At 39.0% G+C, this 16,992-nt stretch overlaps 2 protein-coding genes across 2 annotated transcripts; one reads left to right on the plus strand and one right to left on the minus strand.

Annotated features, from left to right (window-relative positions):
* Positions 1–9,119: 9,119 nt before the first annotated feature.
* LOC108607988 (mitogen-activated protein kinase kinase kinase 7) lies at positions 9,120–10,699 on the plus strand. Its single transcript, XM_033293810.1, has 5 exons — positions 9,120–9,393; positions 9,453–9,638; positions 9,697–9,823; positions 9,893–10,053; positions 10,493–10,699. The coding sequence occupies exons 1-5, from the start codon at positions 9,280–9,282 to the stop codon at positions 10,697–10,699; spliced, it is 795 nt and encodes a 264-aa protein (XP_033149701.1). The 5' UTR covers positions 9,120–9,279.
* A 951-nt stretch (positions 10,700–11,650) lies between these two features.
* Positions 11,651–16,202, minus strand: LOC117134807. The gene is made up of 2 exons (XM_033293815.1): positions 15,179–16,202; positions 11,651–11,761 (listed from the first exon to the last, which is right to left on the minus strand). The coding sequence occupies exons 1-2, from the start codon at positions 16,200–16,202 to the stop codon at positions 11,712–11,714; spliced, it is 1,074 nt and encodes a 357-aa protein (XP_033149706.1). The 3' UTR covers positions 11,651–11,711.
* Between the last annotated feature and the right edge of the window lie 790 nt (positions 16,203–16,992).

Below are 16,992 nucleotides of genomic sequence, written 5' to 3' on the forward strand. Positions count from 1 at the left end.
ATTGTTGAATTTTTTAGATGATTTCACCAACCAAATTACCAATTTATACCAGCCGTACTAAAAGCTTAGGCTTAGATTATTACAAGCCGATTAATAAACTCAGCTGTGTTGAATTCACCAATACTAATTCACAACATATGCTTTAATCCAATGAATTCACCAACAGTTGCCTGCTTTGTTTCTTAAATTTCATAAATGAAATAACGTTGCTGCAATACTGAAATTTCTACTATTGTTGAATCTTTTAAATGAATTCACCAACTAAATCACTAAACAGCTGTACTAAATGCTTAGTTTTAGATTATCACAAGCTTTATGTTATATGCATTTGCCCCAAAGCTTAAGCTCAACAATTAAATTGCGCAATGGGACAACGCCACGCATATTGTAATCAATTTATACCATACGCATATATATATGCGCTGGCAAACTTTATATAAAGAACATTCCTGATGCATTTTATGCAAATCCTATGCAGTTCATTGAAGTGTTGTGGCTGCACACAATGCAAATTCGCTGCCACAGCTGTTGGGCATGCTGCATGTTGCTTGCGTGCTGCTGCTGTGTTGTTGTTGTGTGCGGCTTAACAAAGTTCTTTGTCAATTTTACTGAACAGCCAACTATGCGCTCCGCAGGCGTTATGCGAATGGTCAACTATTCGCACTAAAGTCCTGGCAACAATAAATACGCCACGCTGTTCCAAATGGCAGTAAGAGAGGGTGGTGGGTGGTTGGTTACTGCGTACATATTGAGCAATCAAAGCCAACTGTGTTCCAACGCGCACAACTCATCCGCTCAGACCGCGCTCTATCTCGCTCTCTTTTGCACACTACTCTATGCTGCTCTAATTGCATGTTGTGTTGTTCGTTTGGCATTGTCGCTGCTGCTGCTGCTGCGCCTTCTACATTGCAGTTCACGCTTTCGAGTTGTTTTACATTTTTAATTGAATTTTTGCCATAGCTTGCATTCTTTTTCGCTTTTGCCATTAACTATTGTTGCTGCTGCAGCCTTAACGCTTTTTTATTAGAATTTACACTTATTCATTAGTTGCAACATGCAGCAGCAGCTGCCAGCGCCATAATAAAATTTGATTTTATTATGCGGACATACAATTCATTAAGATAGCGCGCACAGTGGCACAATGTAGCAAATTTTAGCATCTCTCACCTAACCACAAGCACTCAATGGCCACAGCAGCAACAGCAGCTGCTCGGCTCTGCCTCCGGTCTCCCGAGTCTGCTGTGCACTAAGTACTCCCAGTGGCTGGCTGAGAAAACTTCCCAGCATAAAAATGTATAAAAAATTCCCTTGAGCTCAAGGTATGTTATAATTTTAAACGCCACTTCAAAATACTTGTGTATTTGAAAATGTGCCACATAACCGAAAATGTGGAGAACAGTAAAATGATGAAAATTGTTGGCTACATTTTTGGCACATCTGCATATTATTAATGACCGGTAATTACCTAGAAGGCGCAATGGCACAAATCACCAACAGAGGGCGCTGCTAATGGCCCACCCAACTGCGAGCCTAGAGGAACAATTTTCATTTCACTCTCTCGCCAAGAGATTTATTTGTTTATCGACTGCATAATAGAAGAAGCAGCAGAACTATTGCTGCTGCTGCTGCTGCTGCTGCTGCATAAATAAAAACTTCAGCATATATAATTTAAAATAAACAAATTACCTTAAATATCTTGGCTTACAGACAACTTGCTGATGGTTTTATTGAACAATTATGCGTAAAGCGCGTAAAAACGTAAAGCAGAAAAGCATTTTTCTTTTAAAAGAAAATAATCGAAATTAATTTCCGACTCGTTTCGTTTGCTAGCGAGAGACAAAGAGGAAGTTGACGGCGCTATGGCTATGGCCAGGTTTAAAAATAATATTGATCTTCATTGGAATGAAGTGTTAATAAAATATTATTCTTTTGCGCTGCGCAACGCAGCTCGTTTCTTTTATTTTTATATCTTTTCGATGAAGAGCAGGCGAAGTAAAAAATGCTTTAAAATAATCATGACGTTTTTATGATGCACTAATGTTAAAATTATGACTCGCATAATAATATATATGCGCAAAGTAGTGGCGCAACTTGACTATAAAATGAGAAAAAATTATGTTGAAAATAATGAAGATTTACTGCATGATAAAATATGGTTATAAAACAAAGAGGCAAAAGCTTTGTGGCAACTGCAACTCTTTGCTAGCAAAGTAAGCTTGAGCTTTTTCAAATCTGCGTGGCCAGATTAATATTAATTATTCAATATAATAATATCTATATCTCCAACGCTTTGTTTTGAGTCTAAAATCTCTAACAACTTGCGCTCAATTAACAAAAGCAAATTAATACTCTAACTGAATATTGCACATCAAATTTATTAAAAGACCATAATTCATTAGGTGAAAATCTAACGCTGCTCTACGGTTTATCTCTCACCTCGTAGCGTTGCACTAAACAAGCCATAAACCAAATGACAAACGATGCCACATAAATTGCTCCACTATCCACAGCCATTGGGGCCCAGCAATAGGCGGACTTTGGGTAAACTTATCAAAACATTTAGCTAGAATAAACGCCCGGCAATAAAAAACGAGACAAGCTGGAGAAAAGTTTCAATAATCAGCGGGCCATGCGGTGCGGTGATAAAAAATGAATGCGGAACAACTTTCTTAATGAGCTGCCAAAGGCGGTCAGAGCTCAAGACCCCAACCCAAAACTAAATCAAATTTGAATAGGAAAACTTACCGTAGCTTGTACAAAATCCAATCGTAGCGCATTTCTTGAACTGTGATCAAGTGATTTGAACCTGGGGCTCTATGTTGTCGTCGTCTAATCTCAAAGATCTGTGGGCGGCTGCTGTGCGGCCATAAAACGATTATCATGCAGCATAGTCTGGAAATTTGGGTCGATTGGATAAAGAAATTGTAATTAATTAAATTTATGCGACATGTTTACAGTTTTCTCATTGTTGAATAGCGAGATTAGCATAATCTTACAAGCAAAAAAAAAAAAGTCACATGTTGTCATTAAAATGAACATAAAAGTCAACTTGTCGCTGTGCTTTTCATTTGTTAGGAAATTTTATAAATAAAACACTTAAAGCAAAGAAAAGATGAGATCAATAGATGGTTAGAGAAATATGATTACTATATTAATGAGTTAGTTAGAGTTGCAAGTTAGGCTCTAACTTAAGCGTTATTTTAGTGCCACTTTCAAGAAATAGTCTGACTTGAGTTATAGCCCAACTAAGCACAGGACCAAGTTAGAGTTTCTTTTTTAACAGCACTCATTTCAGTTAAGCGAAATCTCAGCTGCGCCTTAAACTAAATTAAATTCGTGTCTTAATGAGCTATAAAAAGTGTTGTTAATGTTGTCTTTAAGACAGTTTTCAATTAGCTGGGCCCACAGCGCAGCAACAGTGCCTGCCAACAATAAGTTAGCTCTGACATGCGTCCAATATTTCATTTTTTCATATATAGCATGCTAAAGCGCAGAGCAAGCAAAATGCATCATTCAAAATCAGTTCAATATATTGAGCAGCAGGTAGACACTCAATGCTTGCAGCGGCAGCAGCAGCTTTAGTGGCATGTTGCATGCCACATGGCCATGGCCAGCAACAGTAACAGAGTCGTTTGCATTATTAATGCTCAGCTTGGTTCGTTCGTTCGTTTGTCTGGGGCACTGCAGGTGATTTTGCTAACAAATCCAAGCACAGGGGTCATTGTCGAGGTTCGATTGTGTATGGAAGAGCAGAGAACTTGAACAAGAGGCAAGCAAAATAAAAACAAATATGATGGTGGCAATAAATTTACAAGCTGCTTGACTTGAAAATCTTATAAATTGTTTGCCTTAGCTTAAGCTTAACAACAAAAAATAAAATCAAATGCATTTTTGTACAGCTTAAGCTAAATAAAATATTATTATATATTTTCTTCACAGTTTTTTGTAGCTTTAATCTTTATTTATTTGTATGTCAAACTCAATTAAGATCTTGCGGCACAGTCATAAGTTGTGTCAGCTATGTGGGCTGCGCTTTCAACACATCTGTGCAACACAATGCTGCAGCCTTGTGCAGAGTCATGCCACAAACCAAAGCCAGCTTCACACTCAGCGCTGTGAAATCAGCCAAAGTGACAAATGAACTGTCAAAATAATGCAAGTGACAAGGCAAGTAAAGACGACATATGTGTAACGCTTGTTCGAATAGTTGCCACAAGCAGCAAAGCGCTGACAGCCGCCAGCAATTTGTGCTACAATTAAATAAAAAGAAAAACTACTGACCATAGTTATAATTAAGCGCTTCCTCTAGACGAGAATTGTCAATACGCAAACGCTTAAACATTCAATCAACTCAAGTGCTGCATGTTGCTGCAGTTGCTGGTTGCAGGTAGCAAACAGCAATCAGCTCGTTAGCCCGCAACTAAATATGAAAGCCAAAAGGCAAAACGGCAGTCAAAACAAGGCGTAGAAGGTAACAAAAGACTAACGATGGGCACAAGTCGCTGGTGCGATGCTTATCGGTCGGGGCCAAGACCAAAAGAAAGGGTTCATTACCAAGGCCTTTAAGCTCGCTGCCCGCCTAACCTTAAACAGGCAACGCACGTATTCTACCCAAGACGAGTTGCCCCCTATGTAAGCTGTTATTTATTGTGTGTACATGCATGTGTGTGTATGTGTGCGTGTGTGTGATTGCCTTGTTGTGATAATGCGAGACACTGGACAAGAGCGGAGAGCAATCAATTAAAAAGGCAGCAGCCCAGGCAGCACCTTCTTTAAATGCCTCTTAAATAATTATTTTATAGGAAATAAGCTGCTAAGGGTTTGTATAATTTTCAATAAATTTAACAGATAATACGAATGATTTTTATTTATCTTTCATTATTTTTGCTTATAGAAACTTTTCAACCAAGTGCAGCTTCTGGAATTTTCAGATAATGCTTAAAATTCCTTCGATGAAAGGTATCGAATACATTCTATCTATCTTGAAAACTACTGGGTATAGCTTATTCGAAGCGCTAAGCAACATAACATGGCACTCTTGGTACTCCCTTTTTGCTCCAAATTCCTTCGATGAAACGTATCGAATACATTCTATCTATCTTGAAAACTACTGGGTATAGCTTATTCGAACCTCTAAGCAACATAACACGGCATTCTTGGTATTCCCTTTTTTTGTCTCGTTTTCTCTCTCGTTTACAGCTCAGCAAAAACTTCAACAGAATCCCCAGGTACATGCAGTGTGTAATGAAGCAATTTTTAAAGAGTGCAAGATTTCAAGACAGCGATTAGACAATTGTTGAATTGTGTTTATGCGACTTATAAATCGTTTATGTTATCGCACACACACACACACACACATGCCTAAAAACGTGTGCAAACAGCTGCGATAGGCCGATAAGCAACAAAGGTTTAAGCTTTACTGTAATTTATTGTAAGTGCAATAACTGATAAGTTTGCTATCGATTGCATACGCATACAGTTGCGCACTGCGCACAGTTAGTTTTGAAAAATTGTTGAACTGTTGAAAAATGATGGGAAAATTGGAACTAGACAAGGTCGAGAGCTAAACGATTTCCTGAACGACACGAATTATGCAAATTACGAGCATATGCGAGTCGCGTAGCACTTACATTAATCATCTATTAAATGCTTACAACGTCATGCATGTGTATGTAAGAAACGTAGGGAGGGAATAACGAAATAAAATTTGAAAGGAAAAAATCAAAAGATTTTTTATGCTGTGTCGCTGGCGCCAAGTGACATTTTCTTCGAGCAGTTTGATTTATTGTCTTTGCTTGTGTGGAAAATATTAGAGAAATGATTTATAATCCTTATCTACACAGCCGGATCGTGTGTTTGTATATCTAACGCTCAGATGCGATACGATAACCAGCAGAGCTGAGCAGCGCCGCGAGCAACAGATGCGATGGCTCGACATAGGGATAACGAGTCTAACAAGCGTGGAGCGTCAGGTAAGCGGCGCTCCCTTCAATTTCGTTCAACGGAAAGCAACTTTCACAGCAAGTTGAACTTTGAATGACGCCCCAAAGGCAAAAGCATGCAGCATTATGTACGTTTCTTTCTTTTTTTTTTTTGTCAGTTTCGTTTGGCATGCGATTATCAATGCGAAAAGCCAATGCAAAAATCTGTGTCAAAGTTCAAGCATTGGAAACGTGAAAGCTAAGTCAACAATGGGCCAGCTGTGTGACGGTGTTGATGGCAGTCGTGGCGGTCGACATGCCAGTGAGAGCGGCAGGGGAAGGGGGCGTGTCGTGGCACCCACGTTCGTGGTGAGTTATGACCGCGGCAAGCAAATAATTGCAAAATTACAAAACACAGCTACAAAGATGCCTCCTCTCTTCGAATCGCATAACACTGTGCTGCAAGAGTGCGAACCGTATAAAGTTAAGACTACATACAGTAAAAAGTGCTGCCATTAGTTGAATTTTTAGCTCGCTGCAATTATTTATATTTTTTTTAGCGTATGCAAACTTTTGTGGGACAGTGTTGCATTTAGGGTCGCCGTTTGGTGTAGTTCAATATGATAATGCCAAACAAATTGTTGTTGCTGACCAGTCTTTGGCTAGGACAGAGCCAGACTAGACCAGACAACTGGCTTAGGATACGTGGCGAAGGAAGCGCTTTGAGTTGTTGAGCTGAGTGCCGGAGATTTTTAGTTGATGGCATGCACGAGGGCGTAGCAGGCTTTCAACATAAATTTCCATTAGATTGTGGCAATGCCGACAGCAGCAGCAACAACAACAACAACAACAACATCGACATGTTGCATGTGGCTTGGCAAAGCAGCCACAGGAAATATCTTTCGGCAGCCGCAAATAATTCTCCACGTTTGCGCTCGCACTTTGACATCTGGATAGTGTGCGGGGGGGTGGAGTGGGCGAGCAAGACTGTCATACGCTGCAAGTCGCGTAGGAATATTATAATATTTGTCTCTTTGTTGACATTAAAACGCAATTTATGCAGCGTCATTATTATCAGAGCCAGTCAATGGCTGCCAGGCCTCTGTACGTTGCAAGCAGCAGCCGCCGGAGCAGCAGCCGCACCAGAAGTTGAAGCTGCAAGTTGCAAGTGGGGTCTAGCATGCAACTTTTGCAAGTTTGTGCATTTTTATGCAGCGGTTTTTGCGGTTACCAGCTGTAGATTGAATCCTGCATAAATGCCATATGCAACATTCTTCGACAATTTCATTTAATCTTTGACTTTAAGGTGCACTCCCGCGGCCTCACAGCTGCGTAAATTTCAGTGGGAACGACATAAGAAGATACTGACAATGCAAAAGATAAGCTATAGTGATATATTTTTATAAAATTAATAACCATAAGCTTTGCACGTCAGTTTACAAAATGTGTCATCTCAAAATAAAAATAGAACAAATAAAACTGGTCGATGATAACGAACAATGAACATATATGTACGCAGTAAGACTTGGGCACAGCCAACTGGCATTCACACTTTGAATTTTTTTGACCAAAAAATCATTAATAACAATAATCGTTTTCAAAATATTTTGACTAATTAGTGAAAGTACCGATTTGGCATTATCAAAAGCTTGTGCTAAGCCGGTAACGCTTTAGCGACCAATAATGTCTTATTGGTACTCTAACAAGTTAGTTTATTAATTAATTAATTAATGTAACGCTGAGCAAGTAACGCGCAAATGTCTTATCGGTAACGCGTTATTTGTTAAGCTCTTAAGCGATAATGTCTTATCGCACTGTTATCAAATGATACTCATTGATCGCTAAAATTTTTTAAAATGTTCATTTTTTTTTTCAATCTTACCAAATTGCATTCGCAGTCTTTGTGATTCACCAGCAAGACGATATTCAACTTGTCAGCGTATAACCATGTACAATGGACTAAGAAAACTTTTTAAGAAACGTCCAGAGCCAGAGGATGAGCAGGATATTACTCTGGAAAAGGTTACTAAAGCAATGCCAGCCAAATAATGAAACTATTATTAATTAGTGTTTACTATACAGGTAGTCGGGGATGGCCTTTTTGGAAGAATATTTAAAGCGACTTGGCGGAAGCCCGATGGCTCTAAGATGACTATAGCTGCCAAGCAATTATCACCCCTTTCTAATAATGAATATAATGAAGTACGCCGTGAAGTTCAAACCTTGTTGGCTCTTAGCCATGACAATATTATAAAATTATATGGCACCAACATTCAGGATGAATTCAACGGACTATTTGTTCTATCGGAATATGCTGAGAATGGTACGCTATATGATTATATACATAAAAGTGGGAAAATACACTCATGTGAACGTTTGACCATCCTTATGTATCAGTGTGCTAAGGTAAAAGTGTTACAAATATAATTTTTCCTCACTTAATAGACTAACAAATTTTCCATTTTACACTTAGGGTCTAGCCTATTTGCATGGAAGACAGCCAAAAATTATACACGGGAATATCAAGACTTCCAATTTGCTACTAAGCAAAAACAATAGTTTATTAAAGATTTGTGATTTTGGTTGTATTAAGGTTGCACTAAATTACACAAATCTTCGCCCATCAGTATACAAAGCCCCAGAAATATTTGAAGACTGTAAATCGTTTGTCAGTATTACAGCTTTGTTTTGAGTGTTTCTTACTTGTTTGTTTATAACTATTTTTAATTTTAGAATATGTATGAGGAAACAGCGGATGTTTACAGCTTTGGTATGGTACTGTGGGAGGTGATGGCTCAAGAAATACCTTTTGACTGCCAATATTATGATAATAGTAAGTACATTTAAAGCAAAATTGTGAAAGTATTAACAACTGTATTTGTAGACGAGCGTCCAGATATTAATGCAGTCAAGAACACTGAAATATCTAAACAAATAAAACAAATGATAGAACTCTGCTGGCATCAGAACTCTGACGCACGGCCCTCGATGAAATCATTGGAGGATAAGCTCAACACTTACTTACCCATTCACCTGAAAGGTTGCGAGCCAGGCATCTATTCCGTTCTGGACTTAAGCCATATTAAGTTCGAGAAAGTAAGAAATACTTATGGTATGCAAGTAGAAAAGCGAACTTACGACAAATGTATCACTATAAAGAACTGGACAGGGCTATTGTGGACAAGTCTTTATGGCGACTTGGTTAGGCGAGACTGTGGCCGTCAAACAAATTCGTTATGATGACGAGAAATGTAAGAAGGACGTAGATAAAGAAGTTGAATTCTTATCAAGTGTTAGCCATGATAACATTATAAAATTATATGGCATTAGCCATGACTCTAGCCCACTTGAGAAAAGAATGCATTTAATAATGGAATACGCTGAAAATGGTTCGTTAGACGCTTATATTCATACTAGTGGCCTGGTTTTAAAATTTGAAAATTTACTCAATTTAATGCGTCAGTGTGTAAAGGTAAATTAAGGAAAATTCATTTTGTGCTTGTAACTTAAGAACATAACATTTTCCCATAGGGCTTAGCTTATTTGCATGGAAGGGATCCAATAATTATGCACCGAGATGTGAAGCCTGCAAATATGGTACTCACCAGTAACTATCGCAAATTAAAGATCTGTGATTTCGGTTTGGTTAAGTCAGTAGCTTCAACAAATACTGTAAATATCGGTTCAGCAGTATATACAGCACCGGAAATATATAACGTGAGTATTCAAGGTATTGTAAAAACATTTTATGTATAATTTCTTCGTTGCATTATAGACCAAAAAATACGATGAAATGTGCGATGTCTACAGCTTTGGTGTTATGTTCTGGGAGGTGATGTCTCAGAGAAAACCTTTTGAAAACTGCACATTCGAACATTTAATGAACCAAGTTCTTATACAAAGTAAGTAACTGAATGGTTAGCTTTTAAAATGTGTGCATATAATTTAAATATACATATATTTGTATACAGAAGAGCGACCAGATATTAATGCAGTCAAGAACTCTGAAATATCTGAACAAATAAAAGAAATTATAGAGCTCTGCTGGCAAGAGAACTCTGACGCACGGCCCTCGATGAAAGCATTGGAGGATAAGCTCAACACTTACTTAAGCCATTTTAAGTTGGAGAAAGTAAGTAATACTTATGGTATGCAAGTAGAAAAGCGAACTTACGACAAATTGTATTCACTATAAAGAAACTCGGACGGGGCTCATTTGGACAAGTCTTTATGGCGACTTGGTTAGGCGAGACTGTGGCCGTCAAACAAATTCGTTATGATGACGAGAAATGTAAGAAGGACGTAGATAAAGAAGTTGAATTCTTATCAAGTGTTAGCCATGATAACATTATAAAATTATATGGCATTAGCCATGACTCTAGCCCACTTGAGAAAAGAATGCATTTAATAATGGAATACGCTGAAAATGGTTCGTTAGACGCTTATATTCATACTAGTGGCCTGGTTTTAAAATTTGAAAATTTACTCAATTTAATGCGTCAGTGTGTAAAGGTAAATTAAGGAAAATTCATTTTGTGCTTGTAACTTAAGAACATAACATTTTCCTATAGGGATTAGCTTATTTGCATGGAAGTGAACCAATAATTATGCACCGAGATGTGAAGCCGGCAAATATGGTACTGACCAGTAACTATCGCAAATTAAAGATCTGTGATTTCGGTTTGGTTAAGTCAATAGCTTCAAAAAATACTGAAAATATCGGTTCAGCAGCATATACAGCACCGGAAATATATAAAGTGAGTATTCAAGTTTGTTAAAAGCATTTTGTGTATAATTTCTTCTTTGCATTATAGACCAATGAATACGTTGAGAAGTGCGATGTCTACAGCTTTGGTATTATGCTCTGGGAGGTGATGTCTCAAAGAAAACCTTTTGAAAACTGCGAAGTCTTAAATTTAATGTACCAAGTTGCTGCCAACAGTAAGTAATTGAATTGTTGGCTTTTAAAATGTGTGAATATAATTTATATATACATATATTTGTATACAGAAAAGCGACCAGATATTAATGCACTCAAATATCAAGACAAACATATTAAAACAATAATAACGAAATGTTGGGATATCGACCCTGATGACCGCCCTTCGATGGAAGAGCTTGAGGAAATGATAAATATCTTTGAATAAAGAGCTGTGCTGAGTATTCTAAGCCATGCATGTTTGCTCTTGTTTATTGTTGAACTGGGCCTCCGTAAATGTAGGAGTTGGCACTGATCCCACTTCTGATGTCGGAGACTGAGCGTCTCCCAAAGTAATATCGTTGTTTCCCGATGCGGCCATATTAATTTATTTATTCTTGTTTGATAAAGTGAAACGAATTTCCGCGACACGTCTTGCTTCGTCAGAATGCACACAGGAAAGAGGCCGGTTACACCGTGTCAGTCACTAAAGCCAACTTCACGTTGCTTAGCTGTCATTTACTGACATTCGGTAACCATTCATCCTTTTCCATCACTGACGACACTACGGAACTACGTTCGATTCCAGCTCCTAAGAACTGTAATCTCACTCTACCAGGGCCTATACATTGAATCTCATATTAACGGTCAAATATTACCCGCGCACTTCAAATACTACTTATTACATTCTCCGACACGGCCATTCTGATAAATTACACGTCCTCGTGTATTAATCGATGTCTTCCTTCATTACTTAACTAATTTCCCTCCCCAATCAAACTCTTGATCTAGTTTCTTTTCTTTACTTCTGAATTTCTTAATACTAACAATTCTTGTATCTCTATTAGTTTAAGTCCTGGTCTTCCTGCATATTACTCGACCTCGTGCGTTGGATCTAATATAGGATGGGCATCATGCTTTGCTGGAAACAAACGAATTAATTTTTACAACGTTATTATGCTTTGCTCTCGTATACACTCATTTCTTTGTGTCTTCAAATGTCAGTTAAGCAGGATATCCATTATTCACAATCTTTCTAGTAGCTCGTACTCTTCTGCAATAACTCGCCCATTTGGCTATCAATTTTATCACTACATAGTTCCCGGGCTCTTGCCGCCACTCTGCGACGCTATGCACCGCAGTGCCTCGATCTACCAACAGACCAAACGTCCGCCACAGACAACATCATCCTTCATTGGCATGACTGTTGCTGCTTGAACCTAGCCCCTATGTATGATGTTCTCTGCACCCTAGGTGGCAGAGATAGACTGATGATTTACGTCTTTATACGTACCACAATCATCATCTTCAAGCATCTCAGATGTGACATGCTCATTTGCCATTCCTCGCAAACTCTCATGTGCATACTTGTACGTTCTCTTAGATGTCAATGATTTTAAGAGATATCGGTCACCTTCCAACAATTCAACTACCACAAATGGTCCTTTGAATTTTGGATCCAACTTTGTTTGGTGCCGCTCTTCGCACTTCAGCAAGACATGATCGCCTATCCCATATCTCACAATTTTTGCCTTATTCTTATCTACTCTCTGTTTTTCATACATGGCGCCTTTTTCAATGTTTTCTTTGGCTCGTGCTCTAACCTCTGAGAGTTCAACTTCATTTTCATAATGACTTACAGGTAGCATGCCTAATGGCCTGGCTTCTTTACCTATTAAAAGTTCTAATGGGCTAAACTTACTTACTCTATTGGTAGTACAATTTATGGCTAATTGTACATCTCCTAACGCATCTTGCCACGATCGCTTTCCTGTTTCTACGGCTGTCAACATATTTTTCATTGTGCTCATGACACGTTCTACCTGCCCATTGGCACGGCTAGTGCCCGTGGCTATCAAATGCAAATCAATTTTATTTGTTGAGCAAAACTCACGGAATCCACTACTGGCAAAACTTCTGCCCTGATCGGCAATTATTCGATTAGGTACCCCAAAGATAGATATGCCCGATTTCACTGCCTTAATGCAATTTTCTGTATCCAGGTTAAAGGTATGATATAAATAGACAAATTTCGTAAAGCCATCTATCTGTACTATGACATATTCTTTTGAGTCATTTTTGCCGCTTAATTTGCCACTGATATCAATATGAATAGTATGCCAAGGTATTTTGACTTTGGGAATGGGATGCATTTCCATTTGCACCTTGCCCGAAGAAGGTTTGGAGATTTTACAAGTCATACAATTCTCCACAAATTTTCGCGTGTACTTTGACATACTTTCAAACCAATATTGCTCGTAGACCTTATTTAAGGTTTTTTGCCAACCAAGATGCATAATCGCTTCATGAACATGATTAATAACCGACCATCTAAAAGCTCGCGGAATGATAGGTAAACAGCGAGTTTTACCATTTCTCTGAATCTTACGATGTAATAAGCCACTTCTCATCTCGTATGTACTCGCAAGGTTTTCCTGCATCTCACCGTTATTTAGCTGAGTTATAATACTAGTTATGTCCTTATCACGCCGCTGTTCGGCAATCAACCAATTGTCAGTTATTTCTGCTAGATCAATGCGCAACGCAACCGTCTTGTTTGTGAACTTTGATTGAGTAAGGATTGGATTTCTAGACAGAAAGTCAACATGGGCCATCTGACTTCCTTTTCGATACTCCACATCGAAATCAAAAGCTTGTAGATAAGCCCACCAACGATGCACCCTTGGAGTTAGATCGGTCTTTGTTCGACTCGCCTTAAGCGAATTACAGTCTGTATGTACTATGAATTTTCTACCATGCAGGTAGTGGCGGAAATGCTTCACAGCATTGTACACAGCCAGAGTTTCCAACTCATAAGAGTGATATTTAGATTCTGCTGACGTGGTACATTTACTGTAATACTCGACCACCCTGCATTTGCCGTCAACTCTATGCAGTAGCATTGCACCATATCCGTCTGCACTAGCGTCTGTATGCAGCTCAACAGGATATTGTGGATCAAAGATTATTAATATTGGGTCGCTAGTTAAAGCTTGAATGATATTTTGACGCAATCGTTCATGCTCCTCTTTCCAAACGAATCTAGTACTCTTGGAAGTTAACCTATACAATGGCTTCATTTGTTCGGAAAATCGTGGCACGAATTGTCGAAAATATGATGCTAACCCTATGAATTGTCTTACTTGTGTTACTGTAACTGGTTGAGATAGAGCAGATAGAGCTTTTATCTTTCCAGGATTGGGTTTAATTTCACCATCCTTGATATAGTACCCTAGATATTCTACTCCCCTCTGAAGAAAATTACATTTTTTTATATTCAAAGAAAATCCTACACTAGATAAAGCTTGAAGTACAATAGTCAGCCTTTCAAATGCTTCTTCTTTTGATTTAGCTACAATCAGTACGTCGTCTATATAGACTACTGCATATGAGTATGCCAGCTCACCTAGTGCACGTACTATAGCCCGCTGAAATATTGATGATGCATTTTTAAGCCCAAACGGCATAGCAAGATATTCGTATTGTCCGTCTGGGGTCACAAATGCCGTTCTCTCAATGGACTCCTCATGTATAGGGATCTGATGGTACCCACTGGCCATATCTAGACTAGAGAAATATTTTCCTTCGCGTAGCCTAGCAATTTGGTCAGAAATCAGTGGCAACGGATATTTGTCTGATACTGTATTCGCATTTAATTCTCTATAATCTATGCATAACCTATCACTACCATCTTTCTTTTTTACTAGTAGTATGGGACTAGCAAATGGAGAGCAACTTGGGCGAATTACTTTATTTTCCAACATCTGGCGTATTTTAGTTCTTACAATTTTCTTTTCATCTTCACTAAGCCTATAAGGGCGCCGTTGAACTGTTTTATTCTCGTCTAATAAACGGATCTTTAAAGAACCAGTGGTGACTCGCCTTTTTGGGATTCCATCTATGAAGCTATCTGAGTATTCACTTAATATATTTTTCAGCTTTTGCTTATCGTTCTCCTGAAGCTCTACGTTATCATCAATAGATTTTATCATATTGTACTTTACAGGCTCGTTATGTACCACATTCACAGCTTTGATTTTAAAAATATTAAAGTTATTAGAATCTATGGTAATACCGAAACCAAGTTGTAATATTTCATTGCCAATCATTATTTCATGCTTAAGATAGCCATCCATTATCACATGGAATAGAATCTCTAAATTAAACTGGGAAATTTGAACTCTAGCCAAAATTTGTAAATTACTTTCTACAACATTTGTTCCTATTCCCCTCAAGACTACCAAATTGTTAAATCTCTTGCCAGCCATCTTATTACATAGGCTTTCCTTAATTATTGAGCATTCAGCACCGGAGTCAAAGAAAAATGGAAACGGCTCACCATGTTGGTACATAATTCCACGAGGCTTCAAAACTGCACACACGTCTACTCGCTTCTCGTTGTTGCCATTCGGTATAGTTGCACCCTTCTTACAATTAGACGCAATGTGACCAGCGATGCCACACTTGAAGCACGTCACACCTTGTCGTCCCGTCATCGGTTTGCCATATGAACGACTTGGTCCTGCTTCATTAGTTTCGGCTTTCCTCTTACGGCACTCGAACATTTTGTGCCCGAGCTTCCCACAATAATGGCACTTGATTTCGCTCTGTATCTTTATCTTCTTTTTTTCTGGGCCACGGTCTGATCCAAAATATCCGGCTCGCTTGTGGTCGTTGCTACCACCATCATTATTTTTGTTAAACGCGAACGCCTTTAGCTCCGCTTGCAGCTGGGCCCTCGTCTGCACATTTGAAGCAAACACAGTGCGTTGCAAACGGCCGTCAATGTTAGCCATATGCGCAAGCACAGTCGACACGGCAATCTCCTCTGGATTCATATGACGCCATTTTGTCATTAATGACGTCACCAGTCGGCTTGCGTATAACGCATGGCACTCGTTGTGTGCTGGACGGCTGGTCAGCAGGTTCAGCATCATGGCCGCCGACGTCTCTTGAACCTCGAAACGTTGTGTGAACAATTCTTTGAACTCGCCCCAATTGATCCCGGGATAGCAGATCTGCGAAAGCCACGCAGAAGCACTGCCCTGCATGCAAGTGCTTAACATCATAACAAGCTCGCTGCCATTGAGCGGCTGCTCGTCCATAATTATGCTTGCTGTAGCACACCATTGTTTTGCGTCTGCGCCAGTGTCATCCGGGTTAAACTTAGGCAAGACCACGCGGCGTTGAGGATGCACGGGTGCCTGCAAAGTTTTGCACATCTCCGCAAAATTGCGATTCTGCATTTCTACGATAGTACGCCACTGGGCCTCCGTAAATGTAGGAGTTGGCACTGATCCCACTTCTGATGTCGGAGACTGAGCGTCTCCCAAAGTAATATCGTTGTTTCCCGATGCGGCCATATTAATTTATTTATTCTTGTTTGATAAAGTGAAACGAATTTCCGCGACACGTCTTGCTTCGTCAGAATGCACACAGGAAAGAGGCCGGTTACACCGTGTCAGTCACTAAAGCCAACTTCACGTTGCTTAGCTGTCATTTACTGACATTCGGTAACCATTCATCCTTTTCCATCACTGACGACACTACGGAACTACGTTCGATTCCAGCTCCTAAGAACTGTACTTTGAATAAAGAGCTGTGCTGAGTATTCTAAGCCATGCATGTTTGCTCTTGTTTATTGTTGAATTTTTATCTGTAATCAAAATGTATCAGAACAGTGTTTCATAATATATATATGTGAGATTTTCAATCTTTAGTTTTTATTAACTCGTAACTCTTGTTGGAAATTTTATAGGCAGGTGTAACCGAGTCAATGATGAGCGTAGAAAATGTTTAGTTAGTGGAACTGTTGAGCCAAAACAAAGAAAGAGAGAGGCTGACCCTAACGTGCGTGAAAATAATCCTTGGTTTTAAATTCAAGGGTGCTCAGGTAGCGCACCCCTAGAGCCTTGATAGGGTCAAGGCCAAGTGGCTGTGAAATGAATTAGTTGAGGCACTAATTGGGGTCAAGTGCGTACTTAAGAGTCGTACAATTAATTAAGCCAGAGTTGAATACTACGACAGGCAAAATAAACAATAATAAATTGTTATGTGTAAATTTATGAAATCAAATTAAAGTTAATTGCTGTTGGTGGCAACTGCTTGCATATTTTCAAACAGACAACAGCAATCAAAACTTTTAATGTAACT

This window comes from Drosophila busckii, chromosome 2L, assembly GCF_011750605.1.
Source record: "Drosophila busckii strain San Diego stock center, stock number 13000-0081.31 chromosome 2L, ASM1175060v1, whole genome shotgun sequence".
NCBI lineage: Eukaryota > Metazoa > Arthropoda > Insecta > Diptera > Drosophilidae > Drosophila > Drosophila busckii.